The sequence below is a fragment of the Ascaphus truei genome, chromosome 12, assembly GCF_040206685.1.
Source record: "Ascaphus truei isolate aAscTru1 chromosome 12, aAscTru1.hap1, whole genome shotgun sequence".
NCBI lineage: Eukaryota > Metazoa > Chordata > Amphibia > Anura > Ascaphidae > Ascaphus > Ascaphus truei.
This window is the reverse complement of record NC_134494.1, coordinates 52,866,487-52,884,669: the sequence shown is the minus strand read 5'-3', so window position 1 is coordinate 52,884,669 and position 18,183 is coordinate 52,866,487. Positions and strand designations below refer to the sequence as shown.

General features: G+C 41.1%; 1 protein-coding gene across 15 annotated transcripts in view; it reads right to left on the bottom strand.

Moving 5' to 3' along the window:
- The window catches only part of SOX6 (SRY-box transcription factor 6), a 561,724-nt gene that overhangs the window by 390,088 nt on the left and 153,453 nt on the right, over positions 1-18,183 (bottom strand). For 10 of the 15 annotated variants that reach the window (XM_075567736.1, XM_075567734.1, XM_075567733.1 and 7 more), the window contains one exon: positions 319-431. The exons of the other annotated variants lie outside the window; for them this stretch is intronic. In XM_075567736.1, coding sequence (XP_075423851.1) covers positions 319-395 — 77 coding nt within the window. In that variant the 5' untranslated portion in view covers positions 396-431. The remainder of the gene's footprint in view (positions 1-318; positions 432-18,183) is intronic. 15 annotated transcript variants of the gene reach the window in all.

The following is an 18,183-nucleotide window of genomic DNA, read 5'->3' as shown; positions in this document are numbered from 1 at the left end:
TGTTACTGCATAGAGTGTTTTACATAATGTGAATGCCTATTCTTTGCCATTGCAAAACAGGAATAAAACTTTGGAGTCTTTCCACTCAAAATGTGTGTGTGTATATATATGTTTATATAACAACGTATTGTACCCAACATAATTAAAAATATTAGATAAGCTAACATATATTTCATTTTAATTTATATACATTCTCAGTCATTCGTTAAACAAAATAGCACTCTGCCGTTTTAGAGGTCTCTGTAACCCAACTACTTTTTAAAAGAAATGAATAACAAATGAAAAATAAAAAATACTTGTCATATATAGATGACTCACATTAAGTGGTTGTTCCTCCACTCTTCGGTGCCGATTTCTCCTACCACCCCAGCCAGAACTTCAGAACTTGATGGCATAGCACCTCTGACACCTTCCCAAATCACAAGGAATCACTGCCAGAAAACCACACTCGGTTAATCTCCAATCGCCAAGTCCCAGATGAACAAATCCATCCAGTACCTTCTCATTTGTAAGACCAAGAAGATTCTTCAGAAAGGAACACTGTTAAAATGCATACAGTGGCTTAAAAGGTTAACTTGTTTTGGGCCTAAGGGGAGATGTAGTGCTCAACTAGCCTTTTACGCCACTGCTGCTGCAGTTAAGAAAACTTTACAGCCAGTCAAGTCATCATCCAATAGAGACTATTTGCTGAGCAACAGTGGAGCTTTGTGGTTTGCCTCACACTTGACAGTAAGTTATGAGTCCTTTGTGAGCACAAGGGAAGGAAAACAGAGATCGGAATTTGGCAGGAAAATATAATACAGAATTCTCCTGTCTATGGAACCTGAATTTTTTTTTCTCCCTTTGGTGAAAACAATCAAGCATTGTTGAAAGAAAGAAAAGCAACTTTGACAGATGAAATATAGTGAGGCCCCCTTTTAGGAAAACAGTAAACAAAGCACCATTGAGGCCAGATCTTTTCTGTCATTTCTAAAGATAGTTTTTTTTCCCTTTTTTCCCCCCTCTGTGTGCCGAGAGTTTACAGCAAAGAGCTCAGATTTAACAAATCAAGTGTAAAGACTCCCACAGTCCACAATAACCCCATCTGTGCCAGAGATGTCTGCAACACTTTGTGCTGAAGTCTCCTTCAGCACTGAGGGGGTTAAAAGAACAACAAGGTTGCCAATGAGAAAATATCACTTTTTATTTTGCTAGAGAGAGAGAACAGACAAAGTAGATGCCCTGAAAGAAGCTCGAAGGGAAGCACGAGAGATGAGCCAAGAGAACTGCCATTGTTTATTATAAAGAGCTAATTTTGTTTGAGACAGGAAAAGACTAGGACACTGGAGATCACTCAACAGAAATATGAAAGGAAGGAACCATTCTCAGTCATTGTTGGAGAACGATGTCTATTCCTTCAGGCTGGTCCTCAGTGAAGTCATCGTTGGCATGAAAAGCTTAAAAAAAAACACTTGGGTTGGTATAACTATAGCTTGGACATCTGGAATGTCAGCAAACAGTAGACCTACTTTCTTTAAAAGTATCTCAATTCCTTTTTTTATTATCCAAAAATAGGCACCCAAGGCAAATTTAGTCACCCAAACTAGAAAATAAGCAGCACAGAAGGAAATGGAAAGCAATTTTGTTGTGTTGTGTACGCTAAAGAAAGGCAAAGGATTTCTGGAGAGCCAAGGAAAGCAGCATTTCTTAACAGGAGAGTGGAATTCCCTCTCTATAAATAAATGTGCTGCTGTGTAGAATGATACCAAGTATATGCACAATCCCAGCCTCCTAAATCTTGAGGACAAAATGATTTCATAGTAGATAAAATCCATGCACCCTTGCCAGATATACTATGTTGATTTTATATAGTGCTGGCCCCAGCCTACACATAGCAATAAATAAATGCAGTATCCCCCACAGTAGTAGCTTTTCTATTATACTTTGGAGTGTACTTAATCTTCAGTTGTTAGCTACAAGAACCGTGCTTTAAATTTCAGTACTTTACATTTCTGCGTCCTCATTTTCAGGGGTGGTTCCACAACATAAAATTGCCTTCCACGTAGCCTTGATTGAGTGTGTCTATGTTTGCCAGATGCCTGCCAATTGTTTTGCCGTTATGACTGACATGAGTTTCAGACATGACCAGGACTCTTAAAACCATATGTTTTGCAGCCAGTTCAGTAATTGTTAACGTTTTGAAAAGTAGAAAGGGACCACAAGCCAATAAAGTCCCAGTTAGGATCAAATGACACATGGCTTGCACATCGTTTGGAAAACATGAACAGAACCACTTAGTTTGCTACACCCATCTAAAGTAACAGCCCTCATTGTGTCAGGCTGGAGACAAATCAAGCCACACCTAAGCAAGGCATTCTTAAAAGATGCTAAATAATAGAGATTTCTTTACATAGACAACCCAAACTATTTATGGCTTTCCGATGCAATGGCATAATAACTATCTCTGTGTTATATAGTTTCTATAAAACCTAAACCACAAAATAGTGAAGTGTGCCAGTGAATCAAGAATAATAAACACAAGAATGCATATAGATTTAAAGCCTTAGATTTATTCAGCATTGGTTAATGGTTTCTATAGTGATTGATGTCAATCCTTTTGGCCTTTCTTGTGTCAACAGTAAGTTACAAGGAAGATAAAGGCCTTTCCCTTTGATAATACAAAGTATCACTTTGTGGTTTAAAGAAGGTCACAGTGTATGCCATAGGCCTCTTCTCATATTAAACCCCATTAAAAGGTACGAATTGATTATACATGTGCAAAATATTCTAGAAGTTCTAAATTATTTAAGCTGCAGGCATTACAGACGTCCTATATTGGATACATTACTTCTGATGGTTTAAAGATGCATAAAGCTTAAACTGGAAAAAAACGACAGGAATGCTACCATTGCGCTAATTAGGCCGCTGAAACCGAATCCCGGGGAAACGATCCCAGAGAAGCTAGAGGCGCCCAATGTTGCCTCTTTTTTTTTTTATATATATACTTAAGTTTTTTTATTAAGTTTTTCCAACAATTGGGAGGAAGGGGGAACTTTTTGTTTTTAACATTTGGGGGGGGGGCAATTAATTTGAAAGAAAAAAATATTATCTACAAAAAGCATTACCATCAAAATAATATAGAAATTACATGCAAATTAGTATCCCCTTCGTGGAACTATAAAATATCTCAAATATCCCAGCTGTGTGGAATCAAGTAAAAAAAAAAAATACAAAAAAACCTAAATCACAGAAATTTGGGGCTATATGCAGTAATTTGGTAATCACGGGCCTTTTCTGTTGTGCACAGGTCAGCTATACACTGTACATATAGCAATATACTGCAGATCTGTCCAGCATGACTTAATCTTTACCCTAAACCCTTGGCATTTCAATAGGTGCAGCCAATAAATGACAGCTTCTAAAATTACATTTACTACCACTTAACCCTTCATCAGGATTATGGAATGCCAACAGAAATGGGAACAAAGCCAGGAGATCTAGAGGAGGTATTCACTCCATAGTAAAGTAGAATATATTTGTTAAGTTAATATCCAAGAACTACTAAAGGGGTGATGGAACGTTTCCAGAAAACTCTGGGCATGTTCAACCATGATATCATTACTATAAACATTACCCAACCAGAATGCTCTGTGTGGCTTTTCTCGGACATCATCTTATTTTATCCAACAGGTGCAGCAAGTGTCTCTCTCAAACACGGAACATTCCGATTGACTAAAAAGTTGTCAAACGGACAATGCTGCTAAAACGGTCAACCCAGTTACGTGTCAAAACGGCCTTTAAAAAATAAAAACGTTTGTTTAATCTGCGAGTGTTGGATTTGCATTTCAAATACGACCTTTCAAAATGGTAGGGTTTTTTCTCATGTTAAACAGTGATCCTATTTTATAAATACTTAAACCGGTGACTTTTACAAAAACATTGTGGGAGACATGGGGTACGCCTCGCATACGATGTACGTGCCATTAGCGCGATTAACTTATTTTGGAAGTATCCATGAGCATATTGAATATCACTACGTGTATTTACACTTATCAAAACAGTAATTACCTACTACAGAAAATCAAGACATTAAACTGGTATTTCACACAATATCCAATCTTTATTCATCCATAAAAAACAGAAGTGAGTGGCCCAGCGAGTAAAGACACTGACTGGCACTGAGTTTGAAGTAGGGGATCCTGGTTCAATTCCCGGTGCCGACTCCTTGTGACCTTGGGCAAGTCACTTTATCTCCCTGTGCCTCAGGCACCAAAAACATAGATTGTAAGCTCCACAGCGCAGGGACCTGTGCCTGCAAAATGTCTCTGTGAAGCGCTACGTAAAACTAGCAGCGCTATATAAGAACATGCTATCATTATTATTATTCTCTGCGGTCTTGAAGCGATTTAAATATTTTGTGATATGAACTTTCCATGTAGGTGTGCGCCTCCCGTGCCATGAGGAACAAGGCTGAACATCACTTTCCCAGTATACAGGCTCTGCTAAAAAAGCTGTGTAAGGCTGAGACTAAACTGTGTGCTTGAGCGCGTGGCGCGCGCGCCCGACGCTCAAGCGAGCTCTGCACATACTGATTCAGGCAATGGGGGTGTGGCAGAGGCGTGGCTATGACATCATGGATCTGGTTCACCGTGATTGGCTGAACCACTCACGTGACGCGGCCATCACTCGAAAGGTCGATTTTTTTGTCTTTTCAAAACGCGGTCGCGCCATCGCACTCCATCGGTAGGAGCAGCCTCTAAAGATCCTGGAATTTGTACTTGGCGCGTGTGCGCAAGCGCCCTCGCACACAGTATGAACTCAGCCTAAGGCTAAGCTTATAGTCCCGGCTTCGGCGATGCGACCGCGTAACGTCATCCATCGACATAGCGATATCTGTCTATAGTGTAGGAAAGCGGTGCGCAAACTGGGGGGCACAAGATTTGCTAGGGGGGCGCCACGGTTGCAGAGGCCCCGCGCCCTTCCCCAAGGCATTTAAATTAAATGCCGGGAGAGGCGTGAGGCCACTATAACGCCCCTTACCTACTGCCAGCCAGGTCTTTGGCGACACCATGGCAACGCGGCGTCAAATGATGCGGCGGGGTTACATCACCCGTGATGTCATTTGACGCCGGGTTCTTACTGAGGGGGGGGGGGGGCGCAAACGCTGGGGCTCCAAGGCAGGGGGGTGCATGCAAAAAACTTTGCGCACCCCTGGTGTATGAAACAAGAGACGGCAACCAGGGGGCGTGAGCGGTTTGACCTCATTGGCTGAAGCTCTCACGTGCCCTCTGACATCACGCGGCAGTCAGTGAAAAAATACATTTTCATTGACTTCAGCGATTTTGGACGCTGTGTCGCTCCGTTGCGCACACTATAGGCGCACGTGACAGATTGCATTAACTTGTTTTGATATGGCGTCGCCGAAGCCAGGACTATAAGCGCGGCCTAATGCCGCACGCATAAGCTACAGGGTTCCATGTTAAAATGGATATGAAGCAAAACGTGGCACACCAATTCTCATTACCCAGAATCCCTAGCTGCAGTGGAAGCATTATAAAGTATGCTCAGATTATGCGGAAAGGCCGGCTTGTGGTCCTGTCTGAGACATGTGAACATGCTCACAAGTGGTATTTTTATTTGCTGGTATAATCAACTTTTTAAAAAAAAAAAGAAATGAGATGGTCTACCTTAAGTAAATCTGTAGAAGAGACCAACATGGCCTCTGAATCGCACACAAAACAGATCTCATATATAAAAGAAACAAAAATAGAAACTCTGCATTCTTTATAAAAGTCCATTAATTCATCTTAATATTAGAAACAATGTACAAAAGTATAAAGGAAACACAAATACACACCACCGGGAGACAAAAAAAATATGAAGATGAAATGATGTTTTAGCTGGAATGCATATTTCCTATTATACTTATTTTGTGCCTGGTGTATCGGCTTGGTGATTGCGGTTTGGACTCTGAGCACCCGTCTGGAAGCTCTTGGTGTGCCTCTTGTATTTCTATCTTTGTTTGTTGCAGATTCCATATATAAATAAATTCATTTCTAAATATCAAGTATACAACCTGCAATAAATCCAGACTTTTTTTTTCACGTCACCCACTAGATTTGTGGATCAACAAGTCAGATACAACATAGTGTACAGAATATCCTCCATTGTCACATTTTTGTAGCCAACATTAATAGCACATGTCCCACCTCACCGAGTAAAGCCAACAATAAGGTCACATCGAAGAGTCCACACAGGTTGGTTAAGTACTTTCTTAACATGGGTTTAGCTCAAGTTGCTGCATGCTAAATCTTTGAGATATAACTTGGAGGCAGTAACAAGGGACACAATTAATGTCCAAGCCCAGTAACTTAAAATCTGTAGTTTAATCATTGATCCAAGAGCTTAGGACAGGTTTGGGAAACCTGTTTGAGACACGTGGATAGACTCAAGCGTCGGTGTCTTGATTACCAAATCCCACTTTTTTTTATTTAGCACTTTAATGCCTTTTTAGTAATAGCATAATGCACAATAAACCCCGATCAGGAGCTATGATATAAACCTGTGATCTGCAAAGTGTGTTTTTCCACACTCAGAATAGACTACCTTTTGAGTCAGGGTTGTGACCCATAATGATTTAACAACTTGACTGCTCAGGAAGAAATTCTCCAAATTACAGAAGACAGTAACACAGTGAGGAACTCAGTGCTCCCTTTCAACACACTTGTATGTTTTTATAGGGCAAAGAGGAAAGGAATAATACACACGGAATGTTAGGGACAATAAGAAACCATTGAATCAGAACAAAATCCTTTTGTAGAACCCATAATAGAAATCAACATTGAGATCTTTGTATGCTTAAGAAAACATTGCTGCTTTGACTGGTTGCAGGACTGTCGAGGTCTCACAAACACCAGCTGTGTTACCTTTAAATACTTTTTCTGGAAAGCTTTTAAAGCAGGACTGCCGGTTATACTGAAATGTAGTTAACGGTTAACACTACATTCGAACAAAGTGTGACTATATAACATTCTTGCTTTTGCCGAGTACCATCTCACCGTGAAAGGTACGGTACAGTGGTAGCCTTAGCCCCTTTATCAATGGATTTCAAAGCTCTCTTCAGACCCAGGTCTACGAACCAACCACTCAATGGTCTATTCATATGCAAAATAGGAGCATTTACCCATCATTCCCTGAGGAGAGGTTTGAAAACCACTGCCGTAGGTAACCCCAGTTTAAATCCTACTATTGACGCCTTCTGACAAGTCACTTTACCAACCGAAAAAGGTACAAGCGCAAATATCCTTCACTGATGAAAGTGAGAACACAAATGTGAAAAAAGCAAAAATAAATTTAAAATACATACAACTTCCTTGAAAAGAGAGCTGCTCCAAATGTTGGACTTAATCCAAGTCCAGGGAGGTAGTTGCAACAAAAAAATCAGGAGCGCAAATCAATATATTATTTTTATATTTGTATTATTTATATACGCCTGGATTGATTTGCGCTCCTGAGTCACTTTACCACCCCGTACCAGCGTCATCACAATGTATGCTGCAGGATCTACAGACTTCAAACTGACAATGCTGGCACATACGTACACCACTGACTGACATGTTTGGGAAACGTGTAGGAAAAATGACAGCCTCGTATACATATGGAAAGTGGATAGGTTCACTTTTGGTGTCTGAAACCTATAATGCAGGTTTAACAATGTGTACTATAGAAGATGCATGTGTGTGTGTTATGACATCAAAGCAATCTGTTTTCTTTTAGTGTTTATCACTGAAGTGGCTTACAACGAATAAAACGTTTAGATCGACGATAGAGATTGCCATCTTCATACTGTATTAAATGGTCCTTTCCTTGCCTTTGCTTTTCATAATTTCTTCATTTGTAAAATGCTGCAGCATTTTTTGGCACAAAAAGTAAAAAGCATACAATACCACAAACAAAAGCAATATACACCGTATATCCATGATCTTTGTGGTTGCAACAATGTTGTGGGCCTATATTTGCGAGACCACTAGAAAGACTATTAAATACAATGAAACCACTGTTAAAATAATAAAGGAGGTGGCACGTGATGGAGTGATTGCCCCTCTGCCAACAGAAAGGGTTAAATGGATCGCTTTATAACGTTCTAATCACCATGAAAAAAGCTAATTTCAATACAAGACATCGCTGACTGTAAGTGAATTACTGGATTAGGTGTACTCTTCATTCAATGCTATTTTCGTATTTTAGATCAGCATTTCTATTTTTAGTTTCCAGAAAAATGGGCCATGAGCGGATATTTTGGGCGGTTTTATTATTTTTTAAATATCATTAGACATTTAAAAAAAAATAAAAAAATCAACTGTGTCTATTAAAAATTCCCCAAATGTGAAATAGAAAGAAAACATCCGCCCGATGAGTGATACTTACTTTTTATTTCACTTGTAAATTTATGACTAATGTCCATTACTCATCAATAACTGCAAGGAAGGAGGTGATGAATTCTCTGACACATACACACTACAAATTAGATGTTAAAATGAGTTATTAGTTAAGAGGAGAAATCCCAAGATACTTGCAACAAACATGTTCTCACACCTATAAACATACATCTACAATTTTCAATGATTGTCTTGTTATTAGACATATATTTAATAGTTTTGCACATTAAGCCTGAATGTTGGTTAGGTGAGGGAACATACATAATGCAGGGAAATTATGATCAGCCCTTTCAAAGTCGCCATGATTAGGGTTGAATGACGGAGTGCTGGATACACAAGGCTCAGGACATCTCGTTACAAAAATCAGTAACAGATGTTAAGCATCGATAGCGTTATTGTAGCACAATGTCGGTGTTTTAAGCTGCCTGTGGGGAAATAAAAACGGCCAATAGGAAACCACAATGTCATCTGTTGCTGTTTCCTATTGGATGGCCATTTAAATGTCCAGATTAAACACCTGTAATTGCCATATTGCGTTAGCTTCTGATAACGTGACGTTAAGTATGTCTTAGCCTTACTCCCATTATCCAGACTCTGAAATATGCGTTTAAAGTTAAAAAATAAATAAAATAAAAAGAAAGAGATGGGAATGGAGAGGGAAATAACACAATGTTAATTAAATAATACTGAACTGCGGTGTTACACATCTCCAGACACTGTAACAGTCCTATTTCAGAGTCTGGATGCAAGTAACACCCCGTTTATGTATGACCTAACTCAGCGGTACACATACTGGGGGGTGTGACCCCCAGGGGGGTAGTGAGACTGACTGCGGGGGGCGCGGGGTTTACAGAGGCCCGAGCGCTTCCCGAAGGCACTTAAACTAAGTGCTGGGGGTGCGGCGAAGGCCTCTGTAAACCTCACTTACCTTGGCTCCGGTGGCTTCTTAGACGCATCGCCATGGCAACGCGGCACGAGGTCATGTGACGTCACGTTGCTATGACAAAGCGACGTCATGACGCCGGAGCCGAGGTAAGCAAGGGTGAGGGAGTGCGCGGAGAGAGGGGAACCGCTGGCGGGGGGGCACAGGGAAAAAAGTTTGCGTCCCCCTGACCTAACTAACGTAATGTTATGTCCCTGCATTAACATTAACAGACTTTATGTATATACAGTATATCTTTATTTATATAGCGCCATCCAGGTACATAGCACTTCACAGGAGTGATACACGTGACATAATAGTATAACACATAGTGGGAAAAAGTGCTTCAGATATAAAAATAACAAGAGTAAAAGGGAGTCCCTGCCCCGAAGAGCTTACAATCTAAGTGTGGGAAAGCCTCCATTGCATCTCATCCCTAGCGCCGTTATAGTTAACGCAATGCTCTTTCCATGAGAAAAAGATATGCGGTAAATCTTAACGTGACCTTAAAGTCGCCTTACGTCACTTACCAGAGCTTTGTGGCTTTGGCCCGAAGTAGATTTTTAGAAACGGGAGTGAATACGCCTCCTTTGCTGCATTATCAGGTTTGCAATAACAAACGGGCACTCAAAATTGAGCCAAATTTATTTTCACTTACATATGTATATCTTTATTTATGTAGCGCTTAACAGCAGGAATACACGTGACATAATAATAACACAATGGGAATAAGCGATTCAGACAGAAAACAATCAGAAAAGGATTGCCAGCCCCGAAGAGCTTACAATCTAAGAGGTAAGTGGGGAGAACTTACAGAGACAGGAGGAGGGTGTTCTGGTAACTGCATCTGCAAGGGGCAAGGTCAGTGTATCTGCAAGGGGCAAGGTCAGTGTATCTGCAAGGGGCAAGGTCAGTGTATCTGCAAGGGGCAAGGTCAGTGTATCTGCAAGGAGCAAGGTCAGTGTATCTGCAAGGGGCAAGGTCAGTGTATCTGCAAGGGGCAAGGTCAGTGTATCTGCAAGGGGCAAGGTCAGTGTATCTGCAAGGGGCAAGGTCAGTGTATCTGCAAGGGGCAAGGTCAGTGTATCTGCAAGGGGCAAGGTCAGTGTATCTGCAAGGGGCAAGGTCAGTGTATCTGCAAGGGGTAAGGTCAGTGTATCTGCAAGGGGCAAGGTCAGTGTATATGACATGTAACGTATCAGCCAGCGGAGTTACCTATATGCTTTGTTAAAGAGGTGTGTTTTAAGAATATGAGCATGTAGTCGTAGTGCAATTACTAATAAGGAGGACAAATAAAACACCATATTGTCTCCTCGCCCGCAATTGTGACCCCACCACCTCTTTGTACAGTAACACTGGTACTGATATTCAAAGAATATTGTTTAGCATATAAATACGAGTCATTCACTTCTGCCTTGTATTCTTCAAGTGCTTCAAATCATTGCATATTTTGTGTGTGTGTGTGCAAAGTTAAAACAGAATAACTAGTGTATTGTGCTCACCCACTTTCCCACTATCTCTGGGCAGTAATATACTGTACGTAGTTAATGCCTAAAAAATATATCCAATGTAAACAGAAAAAGCAAATACCATCTGAAGGCCACGCAAATATTTGAAAGGCGGCGGGGGGAGGGGTCGGGGGGGTCGGGGGGATGTGTGTTTCTATCTGTAGATCTGTCTCTTCTTCAGGTTGTGCATATGGTTTTAAATGTAGGAATGCGAGAGCAGATGTGCCTTTCGCAGCCTGCGGAATGTGCAACCGATGGACAAACAATGGAAATCGCACCAACAAAGATCAGACTTTAAACTGTGCAAATGTAGAATGACCATTTCAAGCACAGAAATAAATGTGCAAAGAACACACTTATTTCTCCAAACGGTAAACTGGTTCAGAGGCAGCATTTACACACCTGCTTCTACATCCTAACAGGGTCAGTAGGTAAACCATCAACCTAGTCATTGTGCGAAGGGTCCAGCCACGAACTGCATACACATCACACAGGGGTTAAATATGAAATCTCAGCACTACTCCTGCCTTTCATCGTTACTCAAATTGCTGTTAACTGTTTTTTTTAACTCTATCTTATGAACAACCACCACTGTATCTCTGGACTTATGTCAAATTCCCCCCTTCTGTCCTGTTGATCTTCAAAGATCGATGCATTCAATAAATGACATTATAGCTTCAAAGTTATATGAGCGACATTGGAAATACTAGAATGTTGTTGGGTTTTTTTAATAGCAAAATTGACTGTGCAAAATATACTTATGGGACATGTATAATGCATTGTTAGGGTTGCCAATTGTCCAGTATTGAACCAGACGGTCCTGTATTTGGAAACTGTCCAGTAAAAAAAATTCTGATCATACTAGACATGTATGTGTCCGGTATTACCTCTGTGGACATAGTGACCTGACAGGATGGGGGGGGGGGGGGCGCGGACTTTCTCCGAGCAGGACTGTTGTTCAGTGGCTGGGCAGATTCCTGCATCCTGATTGGCTGCTGCTGGGTAATGCAGCCAATCAGGAGGTGTCAGGAGCCTGGGGGTGGTGCCATGGAGAGGAAACAGCATGGAGCAGAGATAGGTGTGTGTGTATATGTCTCTCGAGTGCGTCGCACCTTTCACCATTGTGTCCAGTATTTTGGCAACCCTATGTATTGGGTATAGCAACATATCACAGGCGTTTCACAAAACTTAATGTTGATGATGGGGTCGTGTATCTCCACAACATTCCCACTTGCGTGGCTTCGATGATCGCTGTTGAGTATACCACAATGTGTCACGTTAAATCACATTTTATATAGATTGCATGGTAAGGTCTGCTTAGGATATAACAATATGCAAAATATTTCCCATATATTTCATGTCAAATCCTGGTCTGTAAATATGTATTTACAATGTGATTCATTTTTCATAGATTCAATGTATCTGTTTGGGCTTGTCTGTCCTTACTTGGTATACAATTCTGTTTATGTAATATACATAACTGTACTCCATTGTATCATGCTGTGGAATGTCGCAACTTTACAAATAACCGATAATAATATATTACGACAGCATAATCGCCATAGATCCCAAGACAATTCCTTCTTAGTGTGTCATATTAAAGGCTAAGGGGCTTATTGTATATACGCCAAATAGGCCACTTGGACCGTTTTCGGTCGGAATGACCCATTAACTAACACAGGCCCTCATTCTCTCTCGTGTCGACTATTGTAACATTCTACTGTTCGACCGTCCTACCTCTTACCTGTCTCCCCTACAATCTATACAAAATGCTGCTGCTGGAATCACTTTACTCTCTCCTAAATCTGTCTCAGTGTCTCCCCTGCTGAAATCTCGCTCTTGGATTCCTATTAACCTCTGTATAACTTACAAAATTCTCCTCCTCACTTTTAAAGCTTTACACTCTTCTGCCCCTCCTTACATCTCAGCCCTAATTTCTCGCTATACACCATCCCGACTCTTGCGTTCTGCTCAAGGATGTCTTTTGTCTACCCTTATTGTATCTTAGGCTACAGCCCCAGTGCTGGCTGCTGCACGCACGCCTGGCGTCGTGGTGCGTGTGCACATCTTAAAGCCGCAATCTGCGGTCTGTAGGGAGCGATAGGAGGCGTGGCCAAAATGGGGGGGGGGGGAGGCGTGAACGAACGAAGCTGTCTCAGTTGCTGTGGCACGTAAGCATCCAGTACAGTATTTCTGACATCTTTGCTGCATTGCAGTGACTCATCAAAAGTCTGTCTTGTACCAACACTGAGATCGCTCTTCTGGCACAGATTTCCCTCTGTTTTCAGAGCTTCGGCTTGGAGCTCCCTCCACCCCCCCCCCTGCCCTTCACTGCCATTGGCTCCATGCACACCACGTGACCGCACGGCTAACACGCGATCGCGTTGCGTGAGTCACGACAACAGAAACGACCGGGGCCTGCTGGATAGAGGTGTCTAGTGTGCGCCGCACACGCCGCAGCGCACCGTGACCCCCGGGGACTCAGCATAAAGCCCTCTCCCTCCTAAAACCTCTCTCACTCACTGCCCCACACCTCTGGAATGTCCTTTCCCTCAACATCTGACTGGCACCCCCTCTCTCCAACTTTAGGATCTTTCTTAAAAATGAAGCGTATGGGTAGCTCCGCTGGCTGATACTATTCATCTCAGATGCACTGACCTTGTCCCCTGCAGACACACTGACCAGAACACCCTCCTCCTGTCTCTGTAAGTTCTCCCCACTTACCTCTTAGATTGTAAGCTCTTCCGGACAGGGACTCCCTTTCCTATTGTTACTTTCATGCCTGAAGCGCTTATTCCCATTGTGTTACAATATTATGTTACGTGTATTAATGCTGTGAAGTGCTACATAAATAAAGCTATAATAACATACATAAATACACATAGACTTCAAGGGGAAATTCTGGCCGAAAAACAGCCCTATCGACAGTTTGGGCATATATAAAATAAGCCCCTAAAACTTTAGAACATTTGGGAATAAAGAATGAATTAAATAATTAACTTAGATATACCTCAGGCCTTCAACTCCTGAAATACCACATAACGCCCAGTTTTTAATTAAAAATATTCACGATGTATCACGCTAGCACTGCCCATGGTGAGCGTCATTTTGAAACTGTTCTATTTTGTGATTTGATGTACAATTTACTCGAAAATCAGGAATGTGGCTCTTTACCATGAAGTGGCCCTTTGGTCAGCGAGGAGTTGATTTCTATTAGCGCTAAATAAAGGTCTAACATTGGCTGTTAATGATTCAAGGGCCCCGTAGATCACTCTATTAAGAGAAGTAATTCTGAGAACTACAACATAATGTAGCTGTGTCGTAGAGTTAATCAGCTGCAGGCCACAGCACAATACAGTAACTTAATAATATGGTACCGGGAGAAAGATCAGAATGGGAAGGGAAAAAAGCCCATTAATGCTCAGAAAAGTTGAATTGATACAAGAAATTATCTAATGCATTTTATTCATTGCAGATATGTGCTATACGGTACTGCTATACGGTACTGCTATACGGTACTGCTATACGGTACTGCTATACGGTACTGCTATACGGTACTGCTATACGGTACTGCTACACGGTACTGCTATACGGTACATATGAGGCTTTACCGTATGTGGGTAAGATTTGAGTACAAAGTATAAATACTATTCTTAGCGTATTTGCTGATATGTGCAGATAAATAATAAGTAACTTGGCTTGTACAAAATGCAGCATAAAATGAGAGAGCAATCTGTGCATTCATTAGTGCCGCTTTATGAAACTAAAAGAAGTGTTGTGTTTAGTAGCACTAACAGACACCCTGCCCAGAGAGCTTACAATCTAATTTTGTAGTATGTAATACAGTAAGACAAGTGGACTTATTCAAGGTCACAGGTCAGTGCCTCAGCCACCAGTCCCAACCTACAGGTCCCCACCAGATGGAGAATGTGCTAAAGTAGCTGTCCTATTTACGGGACTACTTTTGGAACAGAGGCCACGTGGAAAGTACTGTAGATGACCAAAAGGCACTCTGAAGCCCAGCATCACTCCAAGCACTCATAGCGATTTCTTATTAGCTGATCTCCAACTTTGCATAAAGTCAGACACACTCAGAACATGGCAGTACAGCCTGACAGGCTCAATAAAGCAAAAAGAAGATGCAGGTCGAAAAGGTAGCTGCTCCCCCAAACACCATAACAACATTCTAACGAGTTTATAAATAGCCCTCTACCTTTTAGGAAATCTAAGCGATCCAAGGACAAAGAGACCAAGACCATAAAACTGATTGGATTGGGTGGTCAGAACGTTTTTAGGGATATAACCAATGGGAATAAAAAAATCTAGCCTAAGGAAAAAATAACAACTACCTGTATTTATATTATTAGTAAACTTTGATTGGGTCAAATAACTAGTGCATCTTTCAATGCTACAAATTATTACTAGAATATCTTGGATATTGATGAGGGATTGTCTGATTACATTTGGTAGCAGTAAATAAACAGCTCAATGGTTATCTCATGAAGGGAACATGTGTGGGCGCCTGGTTTTAAGTGAAACCCTAAAGGAATGATCCGATGATATCATACATTGTGAGTGGCACCATTGCTGTACAAAAGGCTTTGCTTCTCTTCCTTTGTTGCTCCTCATAAACGCACTTCATTACACTGTAAATAAAGCTATTTTCACTCAGCATGGTGCTGCTAACACTACAGCATGAAAGGCAGTGACAATTGAGAATAACAGATAACATGCTCCAGGCTAAGGGAAGCACCAAATGAGAACTTGGAAGGGTACAGATGCTAGAGTATAATTACATCTGATTACTGGTAGCATTTATTATTGCCAATTTCACAGTTCAGTCATTTCACAGCAAAAAGTTGACAACTTCTACCATCAGCGCCCGAAATACTGACTGACCCCCCCCCCACATTAAAGTGTAACTTATAGAACGTGCAGTTCAAACTAATCTTTCTCCTCCAAAACATACATTATATTCTTCTTTAAATACTCTTAGCAATTCATTTGAACCTATGTAAATATCACTGTCACTAATTGTATTTGGTGCCATGTAGACGGACACTTTTGAAACACTGCAACACATTATATTTATATCTTGGGGTGACTATATACAATTCAAATATGCTTTTTTTTAGCAGTACACAGCCATGATAATAAATGAGACCATCCTCAGTCCCAATACTTTTTTGAAATAGTTTATTCTAAAGACTTGCCACATTTTGCAAATGCAATAGCCATGGTTGCTGGACTCGCCCCCCATTTAGAATTCATAGGGCTAGTGACAGGAGACCCGGATGTGTCTGAAATAGCGGACCGAAAGTGGTCATCAGCTGTTCAATACCATCTCGCTAGTGATCTCAGAAGCATGATAGAGATGAAGTAAGTCTTTGTCTTACAAAGAGTGTCCTAACATTCCTTATAAATTAAAGAGGCAATCAAAGCCTTTTTTTAACATAGGATTGAATCAGGGGATCTCAGGAGCTTAACCTCGTTCATTTCAGCTTCGGGGACCCCCTGCTTCGGGAGATACAGACCTCCATAGGGGGTGCTGGTAGTCGCTACGCTCAACAAGTAGGGTACACAATGATTTCTTTTCAAAGCTCCCGAGCCCTGCAGGCCAATAGGAAGCCGTGATGTCATCAGGGTGGGCTTCCTATTGGCTCGCGTAGTGCGGGAGCTTTATACTTTGCTGAGATACCGGCACCCCCTTCGGGGGTCTGTATCTGAGGACGCAGGGGATCCCCGGGGATGAAATCAATTAACCCCATGCTTCAAACCCATGTAAAAAAATGACAAATAATTTTTTTTTAAAAGCGCATGAATATCTCTGATAACTACCATGTTTATTTCAAGATTATACATATTAGGATGGTGGTACCCCCCACCTCCTGGTATCGTGGACAGTTATAAAGCGATACTTGGGAAGTCCATAACAATGGCTCTGAATTTTTTCCCCCTAAATATATTTTCAAAACCAAAGACTGTTGAAGGACTTTTTCTGACAAATACGATCAAAATTGAAAAACAAAGGTGTCTTGTGGAATAAAAAAATAAAAATAATAATAATGGCATACATTTAGTTGGCTTGGAACTTTTAAACACAAGCATCTCTGTGTTGCTAGGGAGCAATATTCGTAGAAAGCCAAAAAGTGACAATATCCTATATTGCACCGAGCACCCACTGTGTCTACTAGCAGTTCCAAGACTTGGGTGTGGTGTAAAGTAGGAGCTTTTGAAGCATCTGGCACCGTCAATGCGAACTCCTGCTGTTATTATTTTTCATGGTTTCCATGATTATTTCAAATATTGGCATATAGGAGGCAAATATTTGCATCCATTCGGTACATTTCCTATTGTATTTGCCAGAAGTTGGGCTTAATGTGCAAGCCAGAAGGAATTATACTGTTCTAGGACATGTTCAAACTATAATCTTAATTAGCAGCCCCGTCAATGGTTGGTACATGCCAGCAACATACAGAAGTGTAATGCAGGCGTTCTGTGAAAATAGTCACAACATACTTAAATCCGCCGCTACGCCATATGAAGAGGATATCGTGAAGTCCCAGAGAAATCAGTAATAGATATAGAAGTAATACAATACACAGGCACACAGACTTGCTCTCCAAAATGAATTTATAATGTCAGGAATAATCTACGTTTTGGCTGCATACATCAGCCTTTCTCCAGGTGAGGGGCTCAGGTGAGTTTCCAGAGACCTCCCTGTTCAGGTGTAGTTCAAATTAAAATGTAAAGAAAATCAATCATTTTATGGGGGGGGGGGGGAATTGCGGTTTTAAACTGCTCTGTAGAGGTGTTGCATATACAAGAAGGATGCAGTCGTACCCTTTTACGCTGCTTGAGGGGCCTCAGACACTCACATAGGTCCCTCAAGCAGTGAGAGGGGTAAGATAATTACATTTCAGTTACAGGCATAACAAAACTAATCCTAAATGTAAAAAAAAACAAATAAAAATAGATCTCTGCCATCAAATAAATAAAACCAATTTCTTCCCTGTTTTGCAGCGCGAGGAGTTGCTCTGTGTTACAAGCTGAAGCTAAGAAAGTGAAGCTCTTGCAAGGCTTTGCTAAAGATGCCAACATATGTGTGCTGGCTCTGGGCTAGGAAACAATATGCTGCTTTAATTTGAAGGGAAGGCTAAAAAGTGTGAAAAGCACTTTGGTGCGTTTAACAGATTTCCAAGAAAAGGGTTACTGAAGCATGTTTTTCAGTGTTACATGATTAAGCCGAACATCTAGCATAGTCGTTCATATGCTTTGAAGTAGTATCGCCTTTTAGCTGATTTTACACTATTTGTGATTACTGGAACAAACAATT